The following is a 26,253-nucleotide window of genomic DNA, read 5'->3' as shown; positions in this document are numbered from 1 at the left end:
CCAGCTATGATCTATGTTGGGGACCACGCCTCATGAAAACTGGAGGCCACTAGTTTGAATCTCTCCTTCTCCCTCACCTTAGGGCCAAAACTTACTTAAAAAGAAAGAAAGAAAGAAGAAAAGAAAGATTGCATCCTAACTTCGAAACTTGCACACGACTCCAACAAAATTCACTGGCTAGGTTGCAGACATCTTTTTATCAGTGTAAAATATATGGTTTCATTGTTTTTATATCCCAGAAATTTCGTCAAAGATCATAGCTGGCCTTTAGCAGGTGAATAATACACTCTAGCTTAGAATTTTGAATCAAGAAAATATAGGTATGGGGGCTACGATCACCAAAAACAGGAACAACAAAAGATTATATCTCATAGAGTTAAATTCCTGCTCTCAACCCATAACTAATACAACCTCAACAGAAGCTATTAGCCACAGGGCTCCTCTGTTTTAAAAAAGAAGGAACAGAAATAATCCTAAGAGAAGCAACCAAGCCCATTCCAATATCTCCTAAATCTTTCAATCAATCTATTATAAGTATATTTTGATCATTATCCAATTACAATTACACTAAGCATACGCTTCATATGGAAAATTTAAAATTACTAAATGCAAAAAAAATTTAAAATGACAACCCAATTGAAATATTTAAATGTAAATAAAATTTAAAGGAGCACAGATGCAGAATTCACAAAATTAGAAAAATAAAAAGGGGTTTAAGACATTATCAAATTTACCAAGAAGAAAGTCATCAAACTTTCAGTAACATGGATCAAATTAAACACTAAATCATCAACTTTAACAAACCCTATCATCAACTTTAACAAACCTTAACATCAACAATTTAATTTAACAAAGACCCAGTTAACTAACCCTAACATCATCACTGCAAAACAATGCATAGTATTAGCAAATGAGTATGAAATTTCCCTCATATCAACACATCAACCCACGAACAGAACAAAGCACAAAACAAAACAAAAAAAAAAAAAATCAAACCCACAAACCAATTCAATCTCAAAACACAATAAACTTTCGCTCTTTTTTAGCAGGTTTAACAGTTTTATTACAAATTCAATACAGAACCCAAAATAGAAAACAAATTCGTGACTGATGACTTTCTTTAATTTTTCATGCATGTTTCTCGGCAACCAAACAGTAAACGGTGGGTACAAAGCAACTCACCTTTTTCTTTAGTTTTGAGAGACCGCGTAAAAAGAAAAAGGTTGCTGTCGCTTGATCGAAGCTTTTGGCGAAGGCTGACTGAGACTGAGAGTGAGATTGACTGAGAGTGAGAACAATGAGATGGAGAAGCCGGTGAGTGAGAGCGTGAGTGGAGAAAGTCAGTGACGGATCAGTGTGTGAGAGGGTGAGACAGTGAGTGAGAGCGTCACCTTAAGCGTTTGCTCTGTGTGAGAGAGAGGGTGAGGGTGAGGGTGAGTGACAGTGGAGAGTGATTTGTGTGAGGTGAGAGGCGTTATTTTTGAAAATGTATTATTTGAAACTCGAGTCTTTGAGACTCGGTTTAACTTTTTACGTAAACCGAGTTTCAAAGACTCGAGTTTAGGTGGCACCTACGTGGAACTCGAGACTTAAAAACTCGAGTTCCACGTACACTCCTGCCACATCAACGCCATATCAAAGTACGTAAACCGAGCCTCAGAGGCTCGATTTAGGGGCCCAAAATCGAGCCTCTGAGGCTCGAGTTGCTAGTTTGCCAATATATTTCCAAACTGACCCTACTAACTAAATAGTTCGGATTTTATGGGTAATTACCCATTTTCGCCAATTTTTTCCCTCAGAACCCTTTCTCTCCGCCCTCTCAAACTCACTTACTCTCACTCACTCACTCACTCACTTACTCTCACTCACTCACTGATTCATTCATAAAGCAAATTCGTAGCCACTGTCACGAAGGTAGTCTCTCAAGCAATCGGAGCTCATTCTCAACGCCGTTCGTAGCCCACCGTGCCGAAGGTACTCTCTCTTTCTTCTGAATGCTTTCTCGTTTTTGCTTCTTAGATTCCTCTGTCTCTCTTTCTCCAATTTTAGATTTTGGAATTTCATGATTTGACCTAGGGTTTGGATCTTTTTGGGGTTTTTTTTTTTTTGTGTTTTTTTAAAAATGATTGAATTTGATTTAATTGGTTTTGCATCATGTTTGAATTTGTTGGTTTGTTCTACAAGTTGATGATTTAGTGGTTTTGCATGATTTGCTATAGCTATTGTCTAAGTTTAGGTTTTGGGTTTCTGGGTTCTTTTCTTTCTGTCTCTCTAATTTACGTTGATGTCTTTCACTTTGTTTCTTGATGTTATTTCTATTTTGATATTTAATTAATCTTATTAGAGTCAATAAGCTAATCTGATTCCATTAGAATTTTTTAATTCCTAATTAAAATTTTGGCCTCATCTATATTGTACTCCAATTGTTCGATAGAGAAGACATGGGTATTTATATTGGTTTTTTGGGTGTCTCGTTTTTACATTTTTGCTGTGGGTACTGGATTGGGTTATAAAATTTATGGGCAACTAGTTCCATACCCCTGTAGCTGGGTTTGGTTTGGTGCTAAAATCTGAACTTTGTTTGACTCCACAATGCAGCAATGTGGGGAGTGTTCTGGATGATGATTACTTTTTAGCTTCGTTTTAGATATCCATCTGTGATAAATGAATACTTAATGAGCTATAATATTATATCTTTGGAAGATTAAGAAGATGAGACTTTGTAAAATTTCAATGTACTGATTGGAGTCAGTTGTTGTAAATGGTAGTGAATCTTCTATCGTTTGAGCTCAATGATTGGGCAGGTTATTCCCTTCCCTATAAGTTGTGATCTTTATGTTAAGATTATAAACTACCAAGATATCTAGTCTCTTAATAAGTTCTAATAGTTTCAATTAAAAATCTCTAGGAAGCAACGAGTTTATAAAAATTACCTGAATGTGAAGTTTTAGGAATTATACAAACACAAAAAAAATGACCTGGTGCTTTATTTCCAGCAATGACCACCTGGGAACGAGCACCCATGTTCTAAAGTTTTAGGAATTATACAAACAGATGGTTATGGAAAAGCATGTTGAAAGAATGTAATTTCTAAAGAGCACACTAAACATGCAATCCTAGATATGAGAATGTAAGATAACTTTGATTTATCATCAATGCAAGGCTAAGATATTGAATTTCATTTCACATAGTACCCTTATATTAGAAAGAAATAAACCTGTTTTTTGTTACCTTATGTTGAAATTTTAGTTCAATGGTACTTGCAAAGACTTCCTCTACTAATTTGTAGATTTGTTATGAAGAAGGGGATTTTGAGAGCAGGGTTATAAATCTTGGCATCTTGGAATGCTTAAACATGAAATTTGGGGAATATAACGGCAAGAAAAAAATACGTAAGATTAGAAGTCTTAATTGTAGGACTCTAGAATTGTGCAAATTTAGTGGAACAAAATAAAATTCTTTAGTTGTAGGTCTGTGGAAGAATAAAATCTTGTAGTCGTAGAACTACAACTATTGAACACAACTACACTTCAAGTTCAACATTCTCAAGCCTCATCTCGCTGCTTTTGTTCTCCAAGTTCAAAATTCTCAAGCATATCAATCTCTGTCACACCAGACCAAAAACCTCTATTATATAAATGTGTCAACTCATCTTAAAAAGGCCCTGACAAACAAAAAGTATCACCAGAATAGTTTACCTTCATTGATGTCACCATCTGCAAGTATATTCTGATCTTTTAGTGTTAAAACAACTGCCCCACCTTCCACTACTTTGTCAATGCCATGAAGAACTTTAACTCCTGCCAGATTATGTATAAAGTATTAAAAATAGAAACAATATCAGTATTGATCAGTGATGTAGGAACACATCAAACAAAACCACTTGCTTACAGATTAGGTTCTAGAAGAACAAACTAGGGGGCCATACATCATAAACAGGTGTAAACTCATCAGGATAATTAACTACAGTCAGACACACAATTTTAGTTCTATTATGGAGCTTGGATGTCATTAGTAAATTTCATGACTACTCAGTAGAACTTGATGAGTATGGTATTTGAATCAGTCCAATCTATGCACTCAAAATCTAATAAAATGCAAGATGGACTGATTCAAAATCATGTCAAAACATCAATTCGATTTTACAAGACAAATCATAAGGAGTAAGAACCCTTACGCGCAGTACCGTGGCTTTCTTCCTCATCTTCACTGTCTCCTTGACCAACATTGTCCTGAGAAAATTCACACTGTGATTTTAATAAAAGATCCTACCTGAAATCAATCATTTGAGAAAAATAATACAAAGAAACACAATTAAAACGCAACCTGTTCCGAAAAAATCTTTGAGAGCCGCAATGCTTTCTCCTTTTCAGCAATCGTTTTCTCCTCGAGCTTACGACTCCGACTGATCCATGACAAAACTTCAGAAACACCTTCAGAATTTTTGTTCAATCTTTCTTCTCTTTTCCTGAACAAAAAGGTTAAAAAGAGGTGTAAAGAAACATATTCACATTACATCAAACATGTTTTGGAAAAATGGCTTTTTAAAGTTCTGGAAGAATTGTCACACCGCCAACATAGAATACAAAAAAAAGTAGAAGAGATAAATACGATGTAAATCACTATACCAAATAATCACCATCCAGCAATAGTCTCTCTTTAGCAAAATAGCTTGCAACATTTGAGGATTCAGAGAGAAGTTTGCTTGATTTAAAATTATTTTTCTTTAAAACTATATTGGATTGGATGTTAGTTTTGCGTAATCATTCCATATGTTCGGTTAGTGATTTGATAGATTTATGTAATCTGAGTGATTGATTGTATGGTCCCTAGTGGTATACTCCTTCTATACTTGGATGACTCTATTCTTTGCCATTAATAAAACTTCATTATTTATCAAACAAAGAAAAAGCTTGCTACATTTGTAAGTGCATTAATCTGCCCAGTGTCTTCACATTCCACTATCACTTAACTAAATCTTGTGAACATCGCACATGAAAGAGTAGTCATACACAATTTTTTAATCAACTAGGAATCACAAACTCCCCAGACAATGCAGCAAACACTTCACCTGCACTATCACGAATCATGGCTCCCACACCTCCAGTCCCATCTCAGAAGCTGAAACCAGCAATATTTAGCTTAAAACAGCTTGTATCAGGAGGTTACCACTTAACTAGATCTGGATTGAAGTGAATCTCCTGCTAGTTCTGTTCAATGGTTTTGCGTAATCATTCCATATGTTCAGTTAGTGATTTGATAGATTTATGTAATCTGAGTGATTGATTGTATGGTCCCCATTCCATATGTTCACTCTATTCTTTGACATTAATGAAACTTCATTACAATATTTATCAATCAAAGAGAAAGCTTGCTACATTTGTAATTGCATTAACCAGCCCAGTGTCTTCACATTCCACAATCACTCAACTAAATCCTGTGACACGGCTCCATTACATCACACATGAAAGAGTAGTAATACACAATTTTTTAATCAACTAGGAGTCTAGGAATCACAAACTCTCCCAGACAATGCAGCAAACACTACACCTGCAGTATCACGAATCACGGCTCCCACACCTCCAGTCACATCTTTGAAGCTCAAACCAGCAACATATAGCTTAAAACAGCTTGTATCAGGAGGTTACTACTTAACTAGATCTGGATTGAAGTGAATCTCCTGCTAGTTCTGTTCAATGGATGACATGGCTAACTAGACAGCACTAGAGGCTGTGATGTTAGGCAATGACATAGCGGCCCCCATACAAACTTCATTCCTACGATTCCATAGTTTCCACCCAACTGTGAGGAAGTTCTCAAGATAAGGAGACTCCCAATTTTTGAAAGCCTTGGTCCTTGTTTGAAGGATTCCCAAACTAGCGAACCAAGCAAAATTTTGGATCTTAAGGGGCACCTCTAGAGACCAATCATATTCCAGAATCATTTTGTCATTTTATCATTTGAAACACTTTCAAAAGTCATAATAGGGATGGAAACAGAAAAGATCTCAAACTGGAATCCACCTTCTTGCTGACTTGAGAAACAGAGGAACTCAAATTAGGCAAAACTGGGAGGTTCTGACCTTGATTGACCCTTTGGTACAGAAGGTCAAGTGTGAATGGCACTTTAAGGCCTTCAAATGACACTTAATTCCTGGACCAAAGTGCCAATATGTCTTGCCATCTTTTTTTTCCATTGTCCTATAACTGCTTCTTGATAGTTAAATGCACATGTTAGGAATTTTTAACTTGAATGGGAAGCTCAGATTAGGATTAATTCATGTATCAAGGCCAATAAGTCAAAGTTAGAGTCAGTAACAAGTAGCACAAGATTCATTATAAAAAAAAAAAAAAGAAAAAAAAAAAAAGAAAAAGTAGCACATGCATGGATCAATTAGATAAATTTTAGAGCTCATTTTAAAGGTTTTTTTTTTTTTTTTTTTTTGCCGATTATCAAGTAATTTTTATTGCCAACATTCTGGGAAACCAGCACCAACATACCAAAAGGATTACAAAACCAACACACAGGCCAAAGCGAAAAACCTGAAACTAACTACACCCTCACCATGGAGGCAGCACCAACTCCACATAGAAACACCAAAACTAAACAAATTAGCAGCTAAGGAAATACAACAAAAGCCTGTTTATGCAGTAACAACCTGCAAAGAATATAAATCCAGCTTACTCAGGCCAACAATCCGTCTACCAGAGAGACAACAAAATATAATAAGCCAAGGAGACCACAACAAATATCTGTAACAACATTCTTGCAACCAGCTAGACCATAGCGGATACTCAGCACATTCATTATCTTGTAGGGGCTTGATGCTTGAGGCTAGCTTCTGCAAATCCCCATCTATAGCTTGTTTCCCTATTAACTTGTACAAAATCCAAGGGAATGCTGGAAAAACAAGTAACTTAAATAATAACTAATACAGTGCTCAGTACAAAGCAGCTACTGGCAAAACACAAGCACAACCAAGATAGCAGGAAAGTATGGTCAACATGGTTTGATGGACTCAAGGTTTCGAATACCAGATATTGATTTGATATATCAAAATGCAACAAAGAAAGCATACATAAAGATTTCCTTACTTCAATATTCGCTCCTCAAGCTCTGATGCCGACAAGTGCGCTCCAGCTAATGACCCCTCAGTATTTTCTTCAGTCTCAGCATGATGGGATAACCTCCCTTGCTTGGAAGCATCCCTATCCCTATTATCTTCATGGTCCATCATAGATTTGGTTCCTTCAAGATCCTTATATTTATCTCTCTCCTTTTCCCTTTCCTTTTCCTTTGGCCTATCCCTTTCCTTTTCTCTTTCTTTATCTTTGTCCCTATCCCTGTTCTTCTCCTTTACCCTCTCCTTGTCTCGTCCTCGATCACTATCCTTCTCTGCATCTCTCTCCCTCTCCCTCTCACGGTCTTTCCCTCGATCTTTTCTATCTTTATCCCTATCGCACTCTTTCTCTCTATATTTTTCCCTATCATATTCTTTGTCCCTCACCTTACTATCTTTGCTCCTATCCTTCTCTCGCTCAACTCTATCATCTTTCCTCCTATCCCTACTGCTTTCTTTCTCTCTTTCCTTCACAACATCATCGCTACTTCTCTTTCATCGTTCTCGGTCTTTACTCCTATGTTCCTTATCTTCCCTTCCTCGACTACTCTTCTTCCTATCCTTGCTTCGGTGCTTGCTCGATTTATCAGTCCCATCTTGTTGTAAATCATCATAATGTTCTCGCATTGGAGACTCATCATCCCTCTCTTCGCGGTGTTCATACTTCGAATCAGACCATTCCATGTCCATTACAACTTCAAAAACAAAAACAACAAACATAAAAGCAGAATCAGAATTAGAATAAATACAAATAATTCAACATTTCTAGGCATTGCCAATAGTACATCAATTTTTTAAGCTGAATTTAGGTTTTTTATTGAAAATCAAACATATTGTGAGCAATTAATTACAAAAATTAAACCGAATATGGATTCAAAAACTAAGTAATTAGCTTCGTTTCTTTATTCAAATACTTTGTTTAGTTCTAAACAAAAAAAAAACACGATACTCTTGAAAATAACGCTTATATATCTACTTATAAATTGTCTCGGGAACCAAACAGAAAATAAAGCAATAATCGATATTGTGTCGAATTTATTGCAATCAGAAATTTAGAACCCTAAGGTAAAAAACCACACTGTGAGAGAGAGAATTGTACCTGTTTTGTACTGCTGACGAATCAATTGATGCTATTTCAACAAAAAGAGATGAGAGATCCACCGAATGAGCCTAAAAAGTACTCTAAAGAATAATTAGAGGTATATAGAAGTAAAAGTAAGTTCACAAACTCAAATTCTCGGAAAATTACATGAGGTTACCCTCTGTTTGGGCGAATTGTAAGTGCTTCACTTAACCAGCCAATCATTTCTTATTTTTTTTCTTTAGCACAAATGGCCTCTCCCTCCCACACACAGATACAGATGTCAGTTACATAAACAAGAGCACTATGGTTCTTACATTCTCTATTTAATGGTTTAACATGACATCTGCTTGTGGGACCTCATATTCTGCTGGTTAATGAGGGAAATTATCAGAAAAGGAAAGCGCAATTAAGGGCACAAGCCTAGTACACAGAAAGTATACTAGAGAAACACCCCAAAACAAAAGCTAACGTCTCCCACAAATTTGAGATGGAAAAGTAATTTGCATATGATGTTCAATTATAGTGAGAACCTACAAAATAGAAATTTCAACTGCATCAAGGGAAATCCACGTCCCTCAAAATTCTTCACATTCCTCTCTCCAAATATACCATTTGATACAAAAGGGAACTACTTTCCAAATTTCGCCACTACCAGGTCCTCTAAATTGTCCGTTCTAACATGCTGACAATGTTTTATCTAGCTAAAGAAAGTAAAAGCTACTAACTAAAAGTGATCACTTTAAGTTCGTTAGAGACTAAAAGTGACCACATCAAGCCTTAAAGACTAAAATCAACCTCTTTAAGTTTGGGGACTAAAAATGAATTTGCACTTCATAGACTAAATTGCTCATGTGCTAAGTTTTAGGGACCAACAGTATATTTAAGCCTACTTTTTTAATTGTCAAATCCATGATTAAGGACTGAAAAGCTACTAACTAAGAGCGTAAGTGTAATTCTAGTGAATTATACCACTTTGTAAACAACATAGAAAGTCCAGGTAAACTGTCTAAGCGTAAGGATAAAAAGAGTTGTAGATGAAATCGTAGCAAAGCCTTATAATCATCCCTTCTAATGATCATGATACATTGTGTGAATGGATTGACAGGCTCTGCTGTGATTTACAATTGTTCCAACAGCTAAAATGCATCATCCTGAATGGAACAATCCAAGAAAATTAAAGTATGACCATACCATAGGATTAGTTTGAGGTTTTTATGAAATGATATTATTTCAAAGAAGTAGTCAAAAGTAGAAAAGAGAAATAGCGACAAATAATTTACTTCCCATTTGGAATAAGCAGCTAGGTTGTGGTATATACTGATCAAGAAATGGCTGATAACATCATATTCATAGAGCTCATTGCATACAACATATTTGAAAGATGCTTGCTACATTTCAGTTTCAAAGGTCTAAATCAATAATCACCATCGCTATCAAAAGTTAACATTCACAAAATTTCCATCCTATTAATAAAAGACCATAGACACTTGGCTATTGCGTTTATTTAAAAAAATAAATAAAAATTCATATGGTTATACTTACTGTATTCACAAGAAAATTGATCTTGTCATTTCTCGAAACGTTCTCCCCAATTTGACGCCCTTGTATAGCTCCAGCATTCTGATCTGGAAACTGACTCTTAGCGATCTGGAAACTGACTCTTAGCTGGGCTGTCACATTCATCGTAGAACATCACAAGTCATTGAGACAAACCATTAGTCAAATCCCTTAGATTCTCATAACAGCAAAATTACAAATATCCTATGAAATGACCCAAATTTTTTGTGCCAAAGCAATCTTTTTTATTTCCTGAATGAGTAACCTTTAATGAGTAACCTTTAATTAATTAATTAATTAATTTATAATATCTTTAATTGTATTATGTAGGAAAGTATCATTTTTAATGCATGATTGTGTGGTGGCAACCAAGGTAGAGACTGAAAGTAGTTAGGAAATGCACAAAAGAAAGAATAATGTTAAAAAATATAATCTTATTTACTTACGAAAATAAGTTTATAATAGGAATGTAGAAGGCCTACCAAATTTTATGTTAAGGGCCATCCTCTTGCATGGTCAGTTGGTCACATTTTGCTGATGCTCTTGAAGTTTGAATGTTTTTGTAACTCTTTCTTTTTCACTTCAAATTTATGGTTCCAACAAGTGTAAACTTTTATTTACCTACATGTTCTTATCTAGTTTGTATGCACTTGTAATGTTTAACTGTCATTTGAATCTTCTATATATATATATATATAATTTTGAAGGTGATGGAATGAAAATATATGAACTCTTATCAGACATTGGCACAGAGAAATTGGGGTTTTCATAACCTTTTTAATTGTCTATACTCTTTGCAGTATGGAGCCTCAAATCGATGAGGAGCTAGAGATCTTGCACCCCGGTCCGCGTCAGAGGTCAGTGTTGACGCGACAACCATATCATCGATCAGAGGCCATTTGGAATGGCGAGGTGAAATTTCTAGTTCTAACAACCGCTTTAATTTTTACGTTGACTTTGACTTTTAGTTAGCAAGTTCTTTCAAAGTTGTATTTCTAGTTCTAACAACCGCTATAATTTTTATTGATTTTGTAGGACCCGGGTCCACTTGTGTGCCGTGGTCGCATTAAGGAGATGGCAAATGTTCAGATGCAAGATAATCGGGTGATTGATATTATCAAATTGTTAAGGCTGGAAGGATTGTTTAGAGCCCCTTCCAGAGAGATAGATCATTGCCTAATATCGGCCCTAGTTGAGCGATGGCGGCCGGAGACTCATACGTTCCATCTTCCACATGGTGAGATGTCAATCACCCTACAAGATGTGGAGGTGATTTTCGGACTTCCTATAGACGGTGAGGTCTTGGTTGGCCCGATTGCTGTGGAGGATTGGGAATGGAGTCAAGTGTGTGGGGAGTTGCTTGGTTTTACTCCGCCGAATGACAATAAAACTTTGGTGGGCCAAAGAATTCTCATCAGCCGACTTGTTGAGGCCATTGCAGCGCCACTGCCTCATGACGCAATGGAGATTCAGATACACCAGTATGCCCGGTGCTATATTTTAGCGCTAGTAGGGGATAAACTTTTCATGGACAAGTCAGGAGATAGGGTGCATCTGATGTTCCTGGAGTTCATGCGCAACCTTCGTGATCCACGGCAGTATAGTTGGGGTAGTGGTTGCCTAGCCTGGTTGTACAGAGAGTTGTGTCGGGCAAGCGAGAAAGGCGCATCGCAGATTGGTGGGGCGTGCACCTTGGTCCAGTATTGGGCATGGGCAAGGTTGCCATTCTTGTGCCCGAGGATAAAGCCTCCACCTGGATGTGATTATGGCCCATGGCCATATGCTCCACTTGCATTTAAGTAAGTCTTTTCCTAATATTTAGTGTGTTATGTAATGTACTCTTCTTAATAACTAAATTGTATTATCGTTCTTATGTTATTCGCTCGTAAATGTGGGTGGGTGCGGGTGCCAAGCCCGAAGAGTAGACCATCCGGCACGGCCTTGGTCCACTATCGCGAGCAATTAGTGACAATGCAGCCAAACCAGGTAATAATATTCAAAAATTCGGTTTGGTTATAATAATTTCCCTTAAGAATATGATTGCTTCATCCTTTAACATATCTTTTGTTAAAATTTTTGTTTTTCCCTTTATCTATGTATTCTCCCTTGTTTCACCTTTTAAGATGCTATGATAATTGTTTTTTGTTTCTATTGTAGATTGTGTGGCAGCCATACGAGGCAGACTTCGGCCACCTTCCTGAGTTCTGCGTTGCAGGGAGGGATACGTGGACAGCAAGGGTGCCGCTTGTGTGTTTTTGCATAGTAGAGAGACACCACCCGGACCGTGTCCTTCGACAGTTTGGGTTGGCGCAGCAGCGGCCTGACGATGTTGTCTACGATGATAGACTGCATAAAATAGACTTACGTGGGAAGGTGGAAAGGAATTGGAGGGAGGAGCATGGACCGTATATCATTTCATGGGAAATGAGACGACAACAAGTTTGTCATGCACCTCCTCAAATTAGTGAGATGCCCCGCGATCATGCCTATTACGTCTGGTACTGTCCGGTCACTCGAAAGTATGTCGACTGCAATAGTGCTAAATTAGATATAATGGTAATGTGTTCTAATTAGATTTTATTGCCTATTTCGTTTTACTTGAGTACATGTATGAACGTAGAATCAGTTTCTATGAATTTTTTAGCAAATCTGATTAAAGAGTTTCTGTTACATATAGTATTCTAATAAAACTGTTAGTTTTTAGTTGAGTATTTGAGTAGATTAATAAGTACTGTATTATCCATTCATTAATTGATACATAACTGTCTTAAATATGATTGTACTGGTTCTTTCTCCGTTTCAGATTCAAAGCCATTTAGCGCTGTTGGAGATGCTTCCTGAAGGCAGCGAAGCTCACAACCATGTCCGGCGTGTCCTAAATAATGTGGCTGGCCTTGGTGGTGGTCCTGCAACAAATGGGCAGGCAAACAATGGGCATGAGACTAAACCAACAGCTACTGCAATCCCAAGCACAAGCGCAACACCCGCAAGTACACGGACCCGTGCTCAGCGTGCTATTGCAAGCCCAAGCACAAGCGCAGCTAGGGGCCGTGGTCGGCCTGCTACAGCAAGCCCAAGCACAAGTGCAACCAGGGGCCGTGGTATGCCTGCTACAGCAAGCCCAAGCACAAGTGCAGCCAAGGGCCGTGGTCGGCGTGCAACAACCCCTCGGGTTGTAACTAGTCCTGAGATGCCTGCACCCATCCCGCACTCATCTCCTCAGCCTGAGGTCCCTCCACACATCCCAGATGCATCTCCTCAGCCCGAGATCCCTTCACCCAGCCCACCTTCGCAACCCGATTTTGATCTCAATATTGATCAAAATGTGACCCCTCCTATACTCCCCGAGACACTCTCTTACCCACCCACCAGCTCTACTGCACCCACTCCTGGCCTCTACATAGAGCATCATTACCCACCTACCGCATCCTCATCTAACCCTCTGGGACCTCCGGTTGGGATTGACACTCTACAGCCACATACTGATGTACCAGATGAGCATCCCCCTCATCAGCCCTCACCCCCACGAGGTAGACCGCAGTGCACTAGAAGAGCACCCACTTGTGGGACAGGTGGACACAAAATAGGACACCGAGGCAGCTCTATGGTATGATAACATTAATTAGAATGTAATGATATATTTTGTAGTTCATTTTATTCTGATCATTATACCAAATCTTGATTGCATGCATCTAATGGAATTTGCAGCATGATGATGAGCCTAAGGATGATGCCCCGCAGCCTCCTCCCCTGCCCAAACATTACACGAAGGTTAAAAAACGCAAAATTGGTGAACCTTGAGTAAGTGCTAAAGTCATGGAATTGGACCATAATATCGACTTTTCAATATGCATTAGTGAATTCTTTTAATTGATGGATGGAGCTGCCCTTTCTAAGATTAGAGATTAATGAATCTCTATGCTTCTAACACAATATGTTTTATGTATTTTTGTTATAGATTTTGTTGTAAAATGAATCTTTAAATATATATAATTGTTACTGATTTTGTTCACTTTTGCGCTGTGTATTGACTGCCTTGAGGACTGGATTTGTTGGTAGAGCAAGTTATTGATGGGCTTGATAAAGTTGTGATGACAATGAAGAAGGGTGAGTAAGCAATTGCATTTTTCCATATATAATGTGGGTTTCATACATGTACTTAGCTGCATTAATTTGAAATAGTTGCACTACACCAAGTAATTTGCCTCTTAGTTCTAGGAAATAAAAGTGAGTAATTACTTTTGTAAGTCATTCTGCTGCTAAGTGTAGTAATATAGTCTTGTTTGGTTTTATACTGCAGGTACCACTTACTAGGAAGCAATGCTTATTGTTGATCGCTGCTGGTTGTTTAACACACTTTTTCTTTGATCACTTGTTTGAGGTATGTAGGACCTAATATGCTATGTTGCTGACCGTAATTATTGTTTGAATTTATTTAATTGGCTATGCAATTGAATTTTTGTTGTTGTTGTTGTTTGGAAGTGGATTTAGGTTTCAATAATGATGGAGAGGGCTGATTCTAGTAAAAAGCTATATTCGCGTCTGCGTCTATGGGCCTTTACTCAGTTGAGGTATATTCTTGGTACTACTGTTTTGCTTTGATTTGGGTTCCAAGTTGACTCTTTTGTTTTGTTTGTTTGTTAGTTTTCTCTACAATCTATAAGAAGCTGTCACTTATTGAGTTCTTCAAATTATGTATTATTGAAGTAAAAATAAAGATTAGATTTAAAAATAATAATAATTTGCCTGCTGGGTTCTAAGTGGTTTGAGATTTTATTTTATTTTATTTTTTGGTTTTTGAATTAAAGTTGCTATTGGGTTCTTGTGACGTGTTTGTTTCTCAAGTATCAACTTTAAAATTGAAGCTATAATAGTATAGGTAATTACTAAGACAAAAATAATGATTGGATTTTTTTTTTTTTTAATAATTTTTGAGCTAACTTAATGGTTGAGTATTTTGTTGTTGGTCATTTTGTACTGTCTTTCTTTGTAAGCAAGCCAAGCCCCAGTTTTTTTTTTTTTTTTTTTTTTTTTTTTTTTTTTTTTTTTTTGTCTTAATGAGGATACAATTACCTGGGACAATGGGTTTCTGTGATTTAATTAAGAGATTTGGGTATAAGTCAAAATGGGCACAAGGTTACATAATTTGTGGAGTAATGGCATGGTTTAATTTGTGTTTGTTCCTGGGTTATAGGCTTTTTGTCTAGGGCAGCACATGGTTTTATATTTTAGTGAGAGTTGCATTCTTCCTTTGGGTATGAGAGTAATCTTATTTTTTAAGGTCTACTTATTATTTTTTGACTTTTAGATATTGTAGAGTACTTCCAAAATTTAGATCTTCACGGGAATTTTCGCTTTTTTGAAGGTTGCTCTGCTTAATCTAATAACAATTTCTTCAACTTGGGCAAGAGTAATTGATGTCATGGACAGCGAGGTCTGTTTGCTGCCACAAGATATCTGATAACAAGTTGATATTTTGATTCATATTTAACTTGTTCTGTATTCAGTCAGGTTCAAGATTGTTTGGGTTCATTGGTGCTGGTGCCACAGTTGGCCAACTTTTTGGGTCATTGTTTGCCACCGGAATGGCTTCGTTGGGGCCATGTATGATTGCTTGTTCAGCTCCTTGGAAATTGTAAATTTGCTTAACTCTCTTTCCTTCTTGTTTTTGGTGGGTTTTAATCTAAGGTTGACTCCTTGCAGTTCTACTCCTATTTGCTGCTTTGCTAATGGAATTTGCTGCACAGTCATCAACAGGGATAAACAAGGATGTATCCCATAATTCCCATCTTCCTGAGGAATTAACTCCCATCAGGTCAGCTATATCTCTAATTTTTTGATTGCATAAGTGACTAAAAGATGGTAAAATTCTCTAGGTTGTGTTCATAATTTCTCTTGTTCTTTTCTTCTTTCATTTATTTGCTTCTTTTTCTTTGCGTATTTCCTATAATAACAGTCCTAGCCTTAATGTAGTTAGACGGCCTTGAATCTATATGCTGATATGTGGTTTATGTAATCTGAATAATAAATATATAAATGACAAGATTCTGTGTAAGGTTGCATAAAAATCTATATGTATATTGTAAGGTTGAATAATAATCTATATGCACTACTATGTATATTGTAAGGTTGCATTTAATGTTTGCACACATGCATAGAGTTTTCAGCATCTCTTGTGTATATGTGTATATAAATATATATATAAATCATTGTTTGATAAGTAGCTTTTCTGGTACACTATCGGTGACTCTTAGTCTTGACCAACAAAAATATATTTGTGTGCAAACCTTTTTCTTTTAAATGCAGTTTAAGTTGTTTGCTCTTGTTAATTTGTAGGGCCCTTGCAGATCAGTTGGAAGGCACCAAAGAGGAGGAACATAAAAAGTATCGTGGCATGGTGGTAGAATATATTATGGTACATGGATTTTGAAAGGAATAAAACTTTTATCCATGACTTTTCCCCCCTTTTGTTGAGAAAATTGATCTCACACCCTTTCTCCATTTCTCCACTATATGGTGTTCTTAACCATATTTAGTATTTTCTGAAAAACTATTTGTTTTTTATAAGTAAATTAACCATATGTTATTTATTCTTCCATAAGTAAATGGACTGCAGTAATTAGTGCATTTTGAGCTCTAATAAGCATAGAAGGGCTGAGAATTTACTCTAATTATTATTGGACTTTCTATTGATTGTTCTGAGTTGTCTCCTTTTGAGCAATATTCAGATTCTCATTAATGTGCTATTTCTAGGTTAACTGTTGTGGAGGTACAAGAGAAGCTTTTTGAAATCATTGTTTGATTGGTCCCAAACCATAGGCATTAGTGATTGGCATTCTATTATAGATTTTATTGATTCCCTTTCTTTTCATTTATAACAATTGGAGCTTGTAATCTTAATACTGTGTTCACATCTAGTGTGCATGAAAGTACTTTCTCTCTCTGAATAAATTTTTATTACTTGTAGGAAAATATATTGTGTTATAATGTAAAAATACTATTCAGGAATTGAACTGAAAACGTGATAGAACACAGCAAAAACATGGGAGACCAATCTTCCTGAAACTTAACCAGCGACCTCAAAGAGAGTATATGCAACTTTTGATACCTGACATGATGAAAGTTTCTATTTATGCACCATATTTTCTTCTGTCAAAATCTTTTTGTAATAACTTTTTTGGCTGGAAGAATTTTGAAACATGGAAATACCAGGTGGAGTTTTTACATTTCTATGAATTTTTTTTCTTTGATAAGTACACGTCTATGACATTGTTGCTTTGGTTAATATGAAATGAAAAATTAGCTATCATGAAACTTGAAGAGAAGCATAGCATGTTTCAATTGATTTTTGTTACTGGGTTGTGCTGCAAGAGGGTATTGTTAAAGTGGGTGTGTGTGACATACATACATGTGTGTATGTCTTATTGGAGATAGATACATAATGGTGCACGTAAACATTTAACTTTATTTATGAAAATCATTCCTTTTTCAGGTTAATAACAATATGACTGTGGATGGGATTGATTTTTACGTAACTGACAGTTTTGGTGAAGGGTTATATGATTCTTGCAAGGATGTAAAGTTTGGTACCATGAATTCTCGGGCTATACAATTTATTGGTGCTGGTGCTCAAAATTTTAAAGGTAATCTGATCCTTCTAAAATGGCATCCTTAGGATATGTGTGCAATATTTTTATGCTAAAGTGGGGGATAGTTATTGAGACTTCTACTGTATGAATAATGTTTTTGAGTGTAAACTTTGTGATAAGTAAAAAATATTCATTAGAAGAGCAAAGGGCCACAATCCAAGTACATGGGAAGTATACAAGAGATGTAAAAGGTTTCCCATGTCCTTGCCTATGCGAGAATGGCTTAGCCATCATCTATAGACCCCTCTGTGTTTGGAACAAACTAATTTGCTGAAAATTTTCTAATTGATTAGAAATTTGTGCAACTTATGGACTATTTTAGACCTTTTGAATTTGGAAGCAGATGGTCAATTAGTCATGATTACCTGTACTCTTATTCCATCATATGTTCAGAGACATTAATAAAAGCATGTATTTTGAAATTTTCACTTTCCTAGATTATAGTGTAGTATTGTGCTTGACTGCTTTCCAATCAGTTTTGCCATGTGTAAAAAAGGCATTACTCTATGATTGGGATAGATGAAAGACCTAGTTGATAGCTCCACTGAATACATGGTCCCTAGCTGTTAGTCAACTTTAAAGAATATATGGTCTTATTAGTATTCCTTTTAGAATCATAACTGATTTTGGATGGCAGTGTTGCAGAATGAGATATTCTTTGGTTAGAGAGTTGCATCTAAATGAGCCCAATAATTGGTTGGTACAGATGACGTAAACGAAATTAGTTATTCTGGCCATATTATTGATCCAAATTGGGAGTACATGACTTTGGGAAAATAGTGGAATCAGAGTCTTATTTGAGCAATCAGAGTCTTTTACGTTTTCTTTATTTTGAGTGGGTGATACCTTCAAAGGTTACTGATTTGTTCCTTATGTTTGGAGGGCAAAGTAACGGATCAATATGGAATGCTACTCTACATATAACATGGGTGATTTGTAGAGAACAAAATGATAGCAGTATGAGTGAATGTTTGCTTGCTTGCTTTTGGCTGCATCCTCATTTTTTGGGTTTATAAATAGATTTTCTAGACAAGATGAATCTTAAATGTGGTCTTTAGGTGAACCTTTGTACACATCTTCTGTATACTTTACGTCCCTTTTTTTCCTAATAAAAAATTCAGTATTACTAGTGTTGCAACATGTGCTTGAGTATGCCAGGTCGTTTGTTTTTGGGGCTAATTTCTGTTTTATTTTTAATTTTAATTTTCTTTTAAACGTAGGACAAGCAACTCAATCTGATGTCATGTCACTTTGATTCCTGTTCTTCATTTTCCTGCTGTTTTTATTTAATTATTTTAAAACTTTTAACCTGGGGTTTGGTGTGCTCAAAAGGAGAATCTAATTAAAAAATTGATTATAGTTTGATCCTTTTTTGGTTTACCTGATACAATGTTGCAGGTGGCTGTTGGTGATGTTATATATATTGAAGCAAATAGTGGAGCAGTAAAGAGGGTGGGCAGAAGTGATGCTTTCGCTACAGAATTTGACCTTGAAGCAGAAGAGTATGTTCCACTTCCTAAAGGAGAGGTTCACAAAAAGAAGGAGATAGTTCAGGTCTGTTTTCATTTAGCTACTATTTCTTTTGTGTATGTTGCATATTCTTAAATTCATAAGTGACATACTGATTTATAATAATAGTGTTGGACATTTCTTGACTATGTGTGTTCCATATGAGATCAGGATTCAAGATAGTTGCGCATTTCAAATTTTTGACTGTGAGTGTAGTTAGTAATTGCAGCATTTCTTTCATAAATGCCATATCGACATTGTGTGAAGCATATGCCATCAAAATATAAAGAATTTAAGCTGCATATTTGTTTGACCTATGAGGGAAATGCGTTACAGTAATTATCTGACGAGATGTAACTGACTCTTGAACTTGCTTGAATTTCTCTTATGACTGCAGCCGACCCAAGGATGATATAGCTAGAATTTAATGCCTCTTAAGTTGGTTGAACTTATCAGCTTGTGACTCTTGCTGGCTTAGTAAGTTGTTGAGCTTCTTATAGGATTTGTAACCATTAGGCCTGTTCTAAGTGGTATAGTGGGGGGTGGAGTTGGGTGGTTCATACAATCATATTTTGCTCAGCCAAAGAAAAAAAGGGAAAGAAAAGAGAACTAGGAGAGAGAAAGAGTGAGACTGAGCTTAATGTATATAAGCATTTCTTTTGGTTCATACATACTAGTTCTACTTTTTGTTTATCATTAAATCCTATATTCTATGGTATCTTAGGTGGAGTTGGGTGGTTCATACAATCATATTTTGCTCAGCCAAAGAAAAAAAGGGAAAGAAAAGAGAACTAGGAGAGAGAAAGAGTGAGACTGAGCTTAATGTATATAAGCATTGCTTTTGGTTCATACATACTAGTTCTACTTTTTGTTTATCATTAAATCCTATATTCTATGGTATCTTACTGCAGATACAAAGATGCTAGCAAAACTTCATTTAAATCCTCGACAAGACTAGAATGTATGATGCAAGACTATCCAAAAACTTTGCCTCCATCAGCAAGAGTTGGATTTACGGTAATTTATTCTTTCTTGAGTGAACAAGTGGATTTTCAGCAAGTTAAAATCACTTACAATCTGACACATTTTTCAAAATTTGATTGCTTAGATGTTTAGATGGATTTGGTATTTTGCTCTCTTATAATAGCACTTCACATTGTTTTGTGACGGTGCATGCTATAAAGACATTGCCACTATTGTGGTGCTCATTGTTAACGCAATAGTTATTCTGTGATGATTAGGTGATGGATGCATGGCTTGCTTATGCACCTGTGAAGAACAACCCTGAGAATGCTGCTAAGGTAAGAATATTGTATAAATATTCTGTTTGTTAGCTATTCTGGAGGGTTTTCTGAAAAAAAAAAAAAGAATGAAACTTCTTTTTTGACTAAGACAAGTTATATTCTGATCTGATGGTTTATTAAATAATTTTTTTATTTTATAAAAATGTCGTACAGTGCATTTCCTTGGTTGATGGCATGAGGATTTTATGATGTTGGAACTAATTAAAATTCATGCCATAGTATAAGACAGACTACCCCCTTTTTTCTATGACTGAATATACATTTTACGTATGTTTATATGGTCAATATATGCTCCTCCATACAAGAGATCCTCAATTATCAAGTGGTAAACACAATGTGATGGTTTTGTTAAAGAAGATATTTGGAAGTTTTGCCTCATTTTATGCAAATTTGTGGTCAGGTCTGCACTTCCATTGTTGAAACAATTGTTTGAACCATCCTGAAAATTATATCATCCATATTACATATTTGTACCCATACATAGATTGCTTGATACAGTAGTTATGATTAATTCAATTAATATTCCCAAATTAACCACTGAGTGTGATCTACTATCGTGTTACCAAGTGCCTCCAAAGATGTTAGATGCTTTTTAAGTCCCTGTATAGCTACGCTTATTTTGTTAGAAAAGGCAATTTCCAGCTCTCAAAATGTTTTTGTGGGGTTCAAGGGAAACCTAGTTCAGCACCTCTTGTGGTGCTTGGACAAGTTCTGTTGTAGATGGGCTCAGTGGTGGGGGTTTACCTGCTTGGATGAAAATGGTGGTTAAATTGATTTTGTGCAAGTGATGGAGGTTGGTGGCATGTGTGACAGCGGTTGCTTTTATATATATATATTTATATATATATATATATATTAATTCTTGTATGTGATGCTTTAATTACTTTGATCTTTTGTGTTTTTAGTGGTCTACAAACAATAATGCTTTTGTCATCTGGGCCTTACCTCATAGTTGCCTAGGAACCTTGACTTAAGTTACTTTGATGTTTTAAATTCTGAACATGAATCTTATAAAAATTTCTGAATATGAATCTGTTTTCATGCAGAGGGACTGATATGAACTGTCCTCATGGCATACCTGTCGACTTGTTCGACCGGTTGGTTATTATCCGAACAGACTTATGATGTTGCTGACATGATAAAGGTTCAACCCAAATTTTGTGTTCTCTCACTGTCTACAATTTCTCTTCAACTCCTAACCATATTATCATTGTCCACATACTGATATTTGTGGTCGTTGTTACTGTCAGATTTGGCTCTCCGTGCAAATGTGGAGGACCTAGTAATAGATGACGAAAGTTTGGCTTACCTGGGTGACATTGGTCTACAAGCATCCATAAGGTTTGGCTTAGTCTTTAGATTTGCTGTTTCTGAGTCCCATCCCTCAAAAGATATTTAGTGACGCTTCTATCATCTCTTCAGGCATGCAGTTCAGCTGTTATCGCCCTCCAGTATTATGGCAAAAATGAATGGCCGTGACAATATCTGCAAGGTAATAATATGATTTGGATTAATCTGTAATCAATGTGATTGAAGATGATTTAAAATATTGTAGAATTCTTCTTCCATCAACTACATTAGTAATTTTGTTTCAATTTGTATGATTTATAGGCGGATATTGAGGAAGTGAAAGCTCTCTATATGGATGCAAAGTCTTCAGCAAGACTTCTTCAAGCGCAGCAGGAAAAATACATTTCATGAAAATTCTAAACAATTTTCCCTGAATGTCAAAGGTAGTCTGGATTTGGAAGTAGCATTATTTAGGTTCGGTTAGCTTCTCTGTCGTGGGTTTTGAAAGAGCAGGAGGTTTTGGTCAAAGACTTTGGCTTCGTTGATAATTAATGTGTGTAAAGGCGAAATGTTTCATAAGTGTTCCAAGCTACGGGAAATTTGTATTTGTCACATGAGTAGTGTCATGGTTATGCTGTCAGCAGCAATGCAAGTGGTGAAACTCTAGTTGTTGCACCATTCTGTTAATGAATGCATCGGTGTATGGAACTAAGCTTTCAAATACACTTCATATTTACCCTGGAAAATTACTAACCCAGTTATGTGATGATCACTAATTCTTTACTTTATTTACCAATTTTTATGCGAATCTGTGTGAGCTTTATTTACAGCATGGAAGTAGCCATTGTCAGGGTTAATTGAAGATAATTATATATATATATATATATTGCTCGAGTTGTTAAACCATTACTATATAAGTCCAATTTCAACATCAAACGTGGGTTTCCTGAAATTATGAAAGAAGGAAAAACTAATAATTTGGTTTTGATGGTGAATGAGATAGTATGTATCCTTTCATTCCTTTGCTCATAGACATTCTTAAGGGTTATGTGTGGAGAGTATTGCAAGACATAATCATCCGAACTCGTCTATAGAGTGAAAGATTATTTTCTTATACGTAGGCAGATAAAAAAAAAAAAAAAAAAGTTTGGCCAGGTCATTTCAATTACGCAAACTTAAAAATGCTCACTTTATTTTTATTATGCAAATACCAAAACACAAATTCTTTAATGTGTTTTCATTTTTTTTTTTTCTCGACGTCTTTCTTTCTCCTGCACTCTCACGCTCTCCCCCTTCTTCCTCATCACACTAACCACATTGCTCTCCCCAACCCTCGTTGTCACTTACTTTCACCCTAGCCTTGCCACTATCAAAGCTTTGATCTGACAAACCATAAGTGGCTTCTATGTTGGCATCCACAACGGCTGCATCTCTTGGGGTGATCAAAATGCTCGAAAACCCTCTCAACAAGTCAGCGATGTGGCTAGGTCACTAGCCACACCCCTCTTGCCCCCAACCACTTTCAAGAATGTTGCACTTTTCTCCAAGAAGTCGCGATTGCCACCCAAAAGATTTTTTAATAATACATGTTAAGATATTTGCTCTTATTAATATATCATTGACATACTTAATTGATTTGAATCCACAATTTCACCCTTTATGTTTAAAAAAAAAAAAAAAAAGCCATTTAAAGTAGGGTTCATTAACAAAGTTTGTAATGACTTAGGAGTTATAAAACATTCATTTGATGCAAAATCTAAGAAAATTATAAAAAAGTGAAATTCGCGCCAAATAAAAAAAATTACAAAATTCTTTGTAAGATTAACTTAGTGGTAAAAAGTTCTTGTGACTCATCATACTTGCAAAGTCGAGAGTTATAAATTCGAGTAGTGACAAGCCTCATTGTTGTGCGGATGACCCAATACTATGATGAGTTGAGTTTAAGTAGGTTTGGTGCAATAAACACACTTGCGATTCCTTTTTTGGATTAATGAAATATTTAAAAAAAAAATTACAAGAGTTGGGAAAAAAAATTAATATCTTGTTTTTGCCCAGAATACAAGCTTGTTTATTTGCCTGGCCCGAGAACCTGGAACCAAGCCGCCTTCAAATAGAAACATTATAGCAGATGAGGCAAGCTAGGGTTTTTGCTAGGGTTTAAAACTCGAGTTTGTACTGGGGAAATTTTTTTCCCCCAAATGCTCTGTGTAGGCCGAGAGTATAGGCCTAAACAGAGCATTTGGGGAAAAAAAGTTTCCCAGTAGGAACTCGAGTCTTTAAGACCCAAGTTCCTAGTTGGTGGAGATCGGGTTTCATAACTGCGCAGACATACCACTTGCATGACTCATGCACGCATTTCGCACAAAGTTTTTTTATCGTCGACCTAATGATCGTAAAATGTTTGTTTTCCTTGAGGGCACAAATTGTTAATACGCGCTTCACCTCCTCTTTATTGGCAAAAGTCAATCCTTTGCACAAATTCATCCCCTCTCTCCAAGTAGACACAAATGGCATATCAATATGTGAAGGATCAACCATATTTTCCCAAGTATTTGCAGAGAATGACAATGCAGGAGGTGCGTAGGCAGGGATTGTATTCGTAATGTTTTGGACACTAATAACATTTTCTGCATAAGGTTCACTACCATCCAATGTCTCATCATCATCAATGTCCCTCTCAAAGTCCCCAAGGTCTCTGCCAATCATGTCTTCATACTCATCTCTATCCACAAAATCTTCACCGTTAATAGCAATATTCTCATCAACATAGTCGTCATCATCATCGCCATCATCATTGTTAATGGCAGTAGTCTCATCAACATAGTCGTCGTCGTCATCATCATCATCATCATCATCATCATTGTCATCATCATCACCATCAGCATGAACATCACCATCGACATGAACATAATCATCCTCTACATGTGTAGAATACTCATATTGAGCATCTGGAACCGTAACTTGTAAGCTTGTGGTTGTTTGTTGGATATCCTCTTCCCAAACTACACGCGGCTCCAACTGTATATACAACTCAATGTTAGTTACTTCAGCTATTCTCTCCAACTTGTCAAACATGATCTTTACATGTTTGTCTGTTTCTATCACCATATACTTGTAATTAATCCGATGCTTCAAGATTTCGTTTGGCATACGATAAGTAATTTGTATGTTGTGTATAGCAGGATTTTCACACAACTCTTCCATGACAATCTTATTCAATTCGTCAAGGGTCTTCAACCTACGATCAATTTGGGTATAATAGGTCTTTATACCCGGCCCTTCAAATGGCAATCCCTTATTCGCATTGACATTTTTAAGCGGACCACCGTGGTATAGGATTATATCAATTTCAGGCATTGTGAACCTGTTCAAGTCAAGTTACTATGTTAGTTAGTTAAATCACATAATCGTAAAGTGGGGGAAAAAAAGTAATGCGATCTTAAGGCTAAACATATTCAAGCCAGAATTTTCATAGGTAATTACTAGTTTTATAGCCATTATGTAACTTGTGGTACCCATGGTTCTAAGTTTGGTTTCAGAAGCAAATTTGAAACATATCTAGTGGAGCAACCTCAAAAAATAAAATGTAAGGAAAATATATATATTTAAAGAATACATAGAACGAGAGGAGACTTTACAAAGATGATGTAGCATTAACAAAACATATTAAATTAACAAGACCAGAGTATTCCATATCCTTAAGGCTTAAATGTCATTACCAAATACCAAATTGTTTCCAAAATGACCAATTCTTATACTTTTTTTTAAAAATTTTAATAATGATCAATTCCTTATACAGTCATGTATTGTAGGTCACTACATTTTAAGAATTACTTTCAGGAGTATGATTATGATACCCATTCATTCCATTCAATCACTACCCATTTCATACCCAAAATAATGATGAATAAAGTCAAAAAAACTTGTAAGATCATGATAAAAATAAAAGCCTAGAAATGATGAATAAAATTTTCATAACAAAATGGGCAAATAAATACTCAAAAAATTAACACTAACAAAACAAACTTCTATAACACACAATATTGGTAAATTAACTAAGTTATGTCAACTATGTACAAAATAATTAGTCAAACTCTTTAACCCACACCCATAGACAACTAATACCCAACTACAATGACAATCAAATTATGCAAACCCTTACCTGAGATATCAATTTGTTGAGAGGGAAGAGCAGTGAGAGAGGCAGTGTGATGAGTGAGAGTGAGAGGCAATGTGGTGTAGGAGTTATGGGTGAGTGAGAGTTAGTGAGGGTAAGAGTTAGTGAGGCTGAGAGACTTAGTGAGGATGCTCTGTTTTTGGGTGAGAAGGCTGTGTAGAGTGTTAGAAAGTGTGTTATACGGGCTGAGTGTTAAGAGTGTTATGTTTTTATAATTTTCCCCAGTGGAACTTGAGTTTATAAGACTCAAGTTACTTGTATTTTTAACCAAATTTATTTTGTGCACGTGAAGTCCTGTATCTTTATTTTGTAATTTTATTTTGAGGATCTCGAGTCTTTAAGACTCGAGATCCAGGTGGCAATTTTGTCCACCTCACCCAGTAGAAAATAATGGAAAGCGAGTCTTTAATGGTCGAGTTTTTAAGTGAATCTCGATTTTCTAAAACTCGAGATGCTATTTTCCTTTATTCTTTCAAACGTTGTCTAACTTACTATATAGAAAGGCTGAACAATGTTAGTTTGCTCAAAACCTCGTTTTTTTCGCATACTAGAATTCCATGATT

The 26,253-nt window shown here is 36.1% G+C and overlaps 2 protein-coding genes across 8 annotated transcripts; one reads left to right on the top strand and one right to left on the bottom strand.

Annotated features, from left to right (window-relative positions):
* The first annotated feature begins 1,799 nt into the window (after window positions 1-1,799).
* Window positions 1,800-22,321, top strand: LOC115993847 (serine/threonine-protein phosphatase 7 long form homolog). 7 transcript variants are annotated; one of them, XM_031117825.1, is made up of 11 exons: window positions 13,786-13,868; window positions 14,062-14,142; window positions 14,244-14,332; window positions 15,127-15,195; window positions 15,269-15,365; window positions 15,465-15,576; window positions 16,098-16,176; window positions 17,254-17,404; window positions 18,809-18,964; window positions 19,317-19,396; window positions 19,831-19,897. In XM_031117825.1, exons 3-9 carry the CDS (start codon window positions 14,312-14,314, stop codon window positions 18,820-18,822), a joined length of 543 nt encoding a protein of 180 aa, XP_030973685.1. In that variant the 5' UTR covers window positions 13,786-13,868; window positions 14,062-14,142; window positions 14,244-14,311; the 3' UTR covers window positions 18,823-18,964; window positions 19,317-19,396; window positions 19,831-19,897. The 7 variants fall into 7 exon arrangements, 4 of the variants coding, with proteins under 4 accessions (XP_030973683.1, XP_030973682.1, XP_030973684.1 ...); XM_031117823.1 differs by lacking the exons at window positions 15,127-15,195; window positions 15,269-15,365; window positions 15,465-15,576; ... (3 more) ...; window positions 19,317-19,396; window positions 19,831-19,897 and adding exons at window positions 1,800-1,974; window positions 10,562-10,673; window positions 10,797-11,560; ... (2 more) ...; window positions 12,565-13,368; window positions 13,470-13,562 and having other exon boundaries at window positions 13,803-13,868; window positions 14,253-14,312; XM_031117822.1 differs by lacking the exons at window positions 15,127-15,195; window positions 15,269-15,365; window positions 15,465-15,576; ... (3 more) ...; window positions 19,317-19,396; window positions 19,831-19,897 and adding exons at window positions 1,800-1,974; window positions 10,562-10,673; window positions 10,797-11,560; ... (2 more) ...; window positions 12,565-13,368; window positions 13,470-13,562 and having other exon boundaries at window positions 13,803-13,868; window positions 14,244-14,262.
* LOC115950282 (SART-1 family protein DOT2-like) lies at window positions 3,975-9,887 on the bottom strand. Its single transcript, XM_031067505.1, has 4 exons — window positions 9,747-9,887; window positions 7,095-7,612; window positions 4,327-4,468; window positions 3,975-4,232 (listed from the first exon to the last, which is right to left on the bottom strand). The coding sequence occupies exons 1-4, from the start codon at window positions 9,885-9,887 to the stop codon at window positions 4,155-4,157; spliced, it is 879 nt and encodes a 292-aa protein (XP_030923365.1). The 3' UTR covers window positions 3,975-4,154.
* Window positions 22,322-26,253: the final 3,932 nt, after the last annotated feature.

This window comes from Quercus lobata, chromosome 6 (genome assembly GCF_001633185.2).
Source record: "Quercus lobata isolate SW786 chromosome 6, ValleyOak3.0 Primary Assembly, whole genome shotgun sequence".
In the NCBI taxonomy this organism is placed as follows: Eukaryota; Viridiplantae; Streptophyta; class Magnoliopsida; order Fagales; family Fagaceae; genus Quercus; species Quercus lobata.
The sequence above is the reverse complement of the archived record's forward strand: the minus strand, read 5'-3'. Positions and strand labels throughout refer to the sequence as shown.

Bases quoted from the DNA above. Each gene is read 5' to 3' on its own strand.
- LOC115950282 (XM_031067505.1), bottom strand. From the start codon at position 9,887: ATGAATGTGACAGCCCAGCTAAGAGTCAGTTTCCAGATCGCTAAGAGT. The intron at 7,613-9,746 runs GTAAGTATAACC...GAACGATGAAAG, and splicing joins TCAATTTTCTTGTGAATACA to AGAAGTAGCGATGATGTTGT. The intron at 4,469-7,094 runs GTAAGGAAATCT...CTTTTTGTTCAG, and splicing joins CTTGAGGAGCGAATATTGAA to GAAAAGAGAAGAAAGATTGA.
- LOC115993847 (XM_031117823.1), top strand. From the start codon at position 10,563: ATGGAGCCTCAAATCGATGAGGAGCTAGAGATCTTGCACCCCGGTCCG. The intron at 10,674-10,796 runs GTGAAATTTCTA...TTGATTTTGTAG, and splicing joins AGGCCATTTGGAATGGCGAG to GACCCGGGTCCACTTGTGTG. The intron at 13,369-13,469 runs GTATGATAACAT...TGGAATTTGCAG, and splicing joins GACACCGAGGCAGCTCTATG to CATGATGATGAGCCTAAGGA.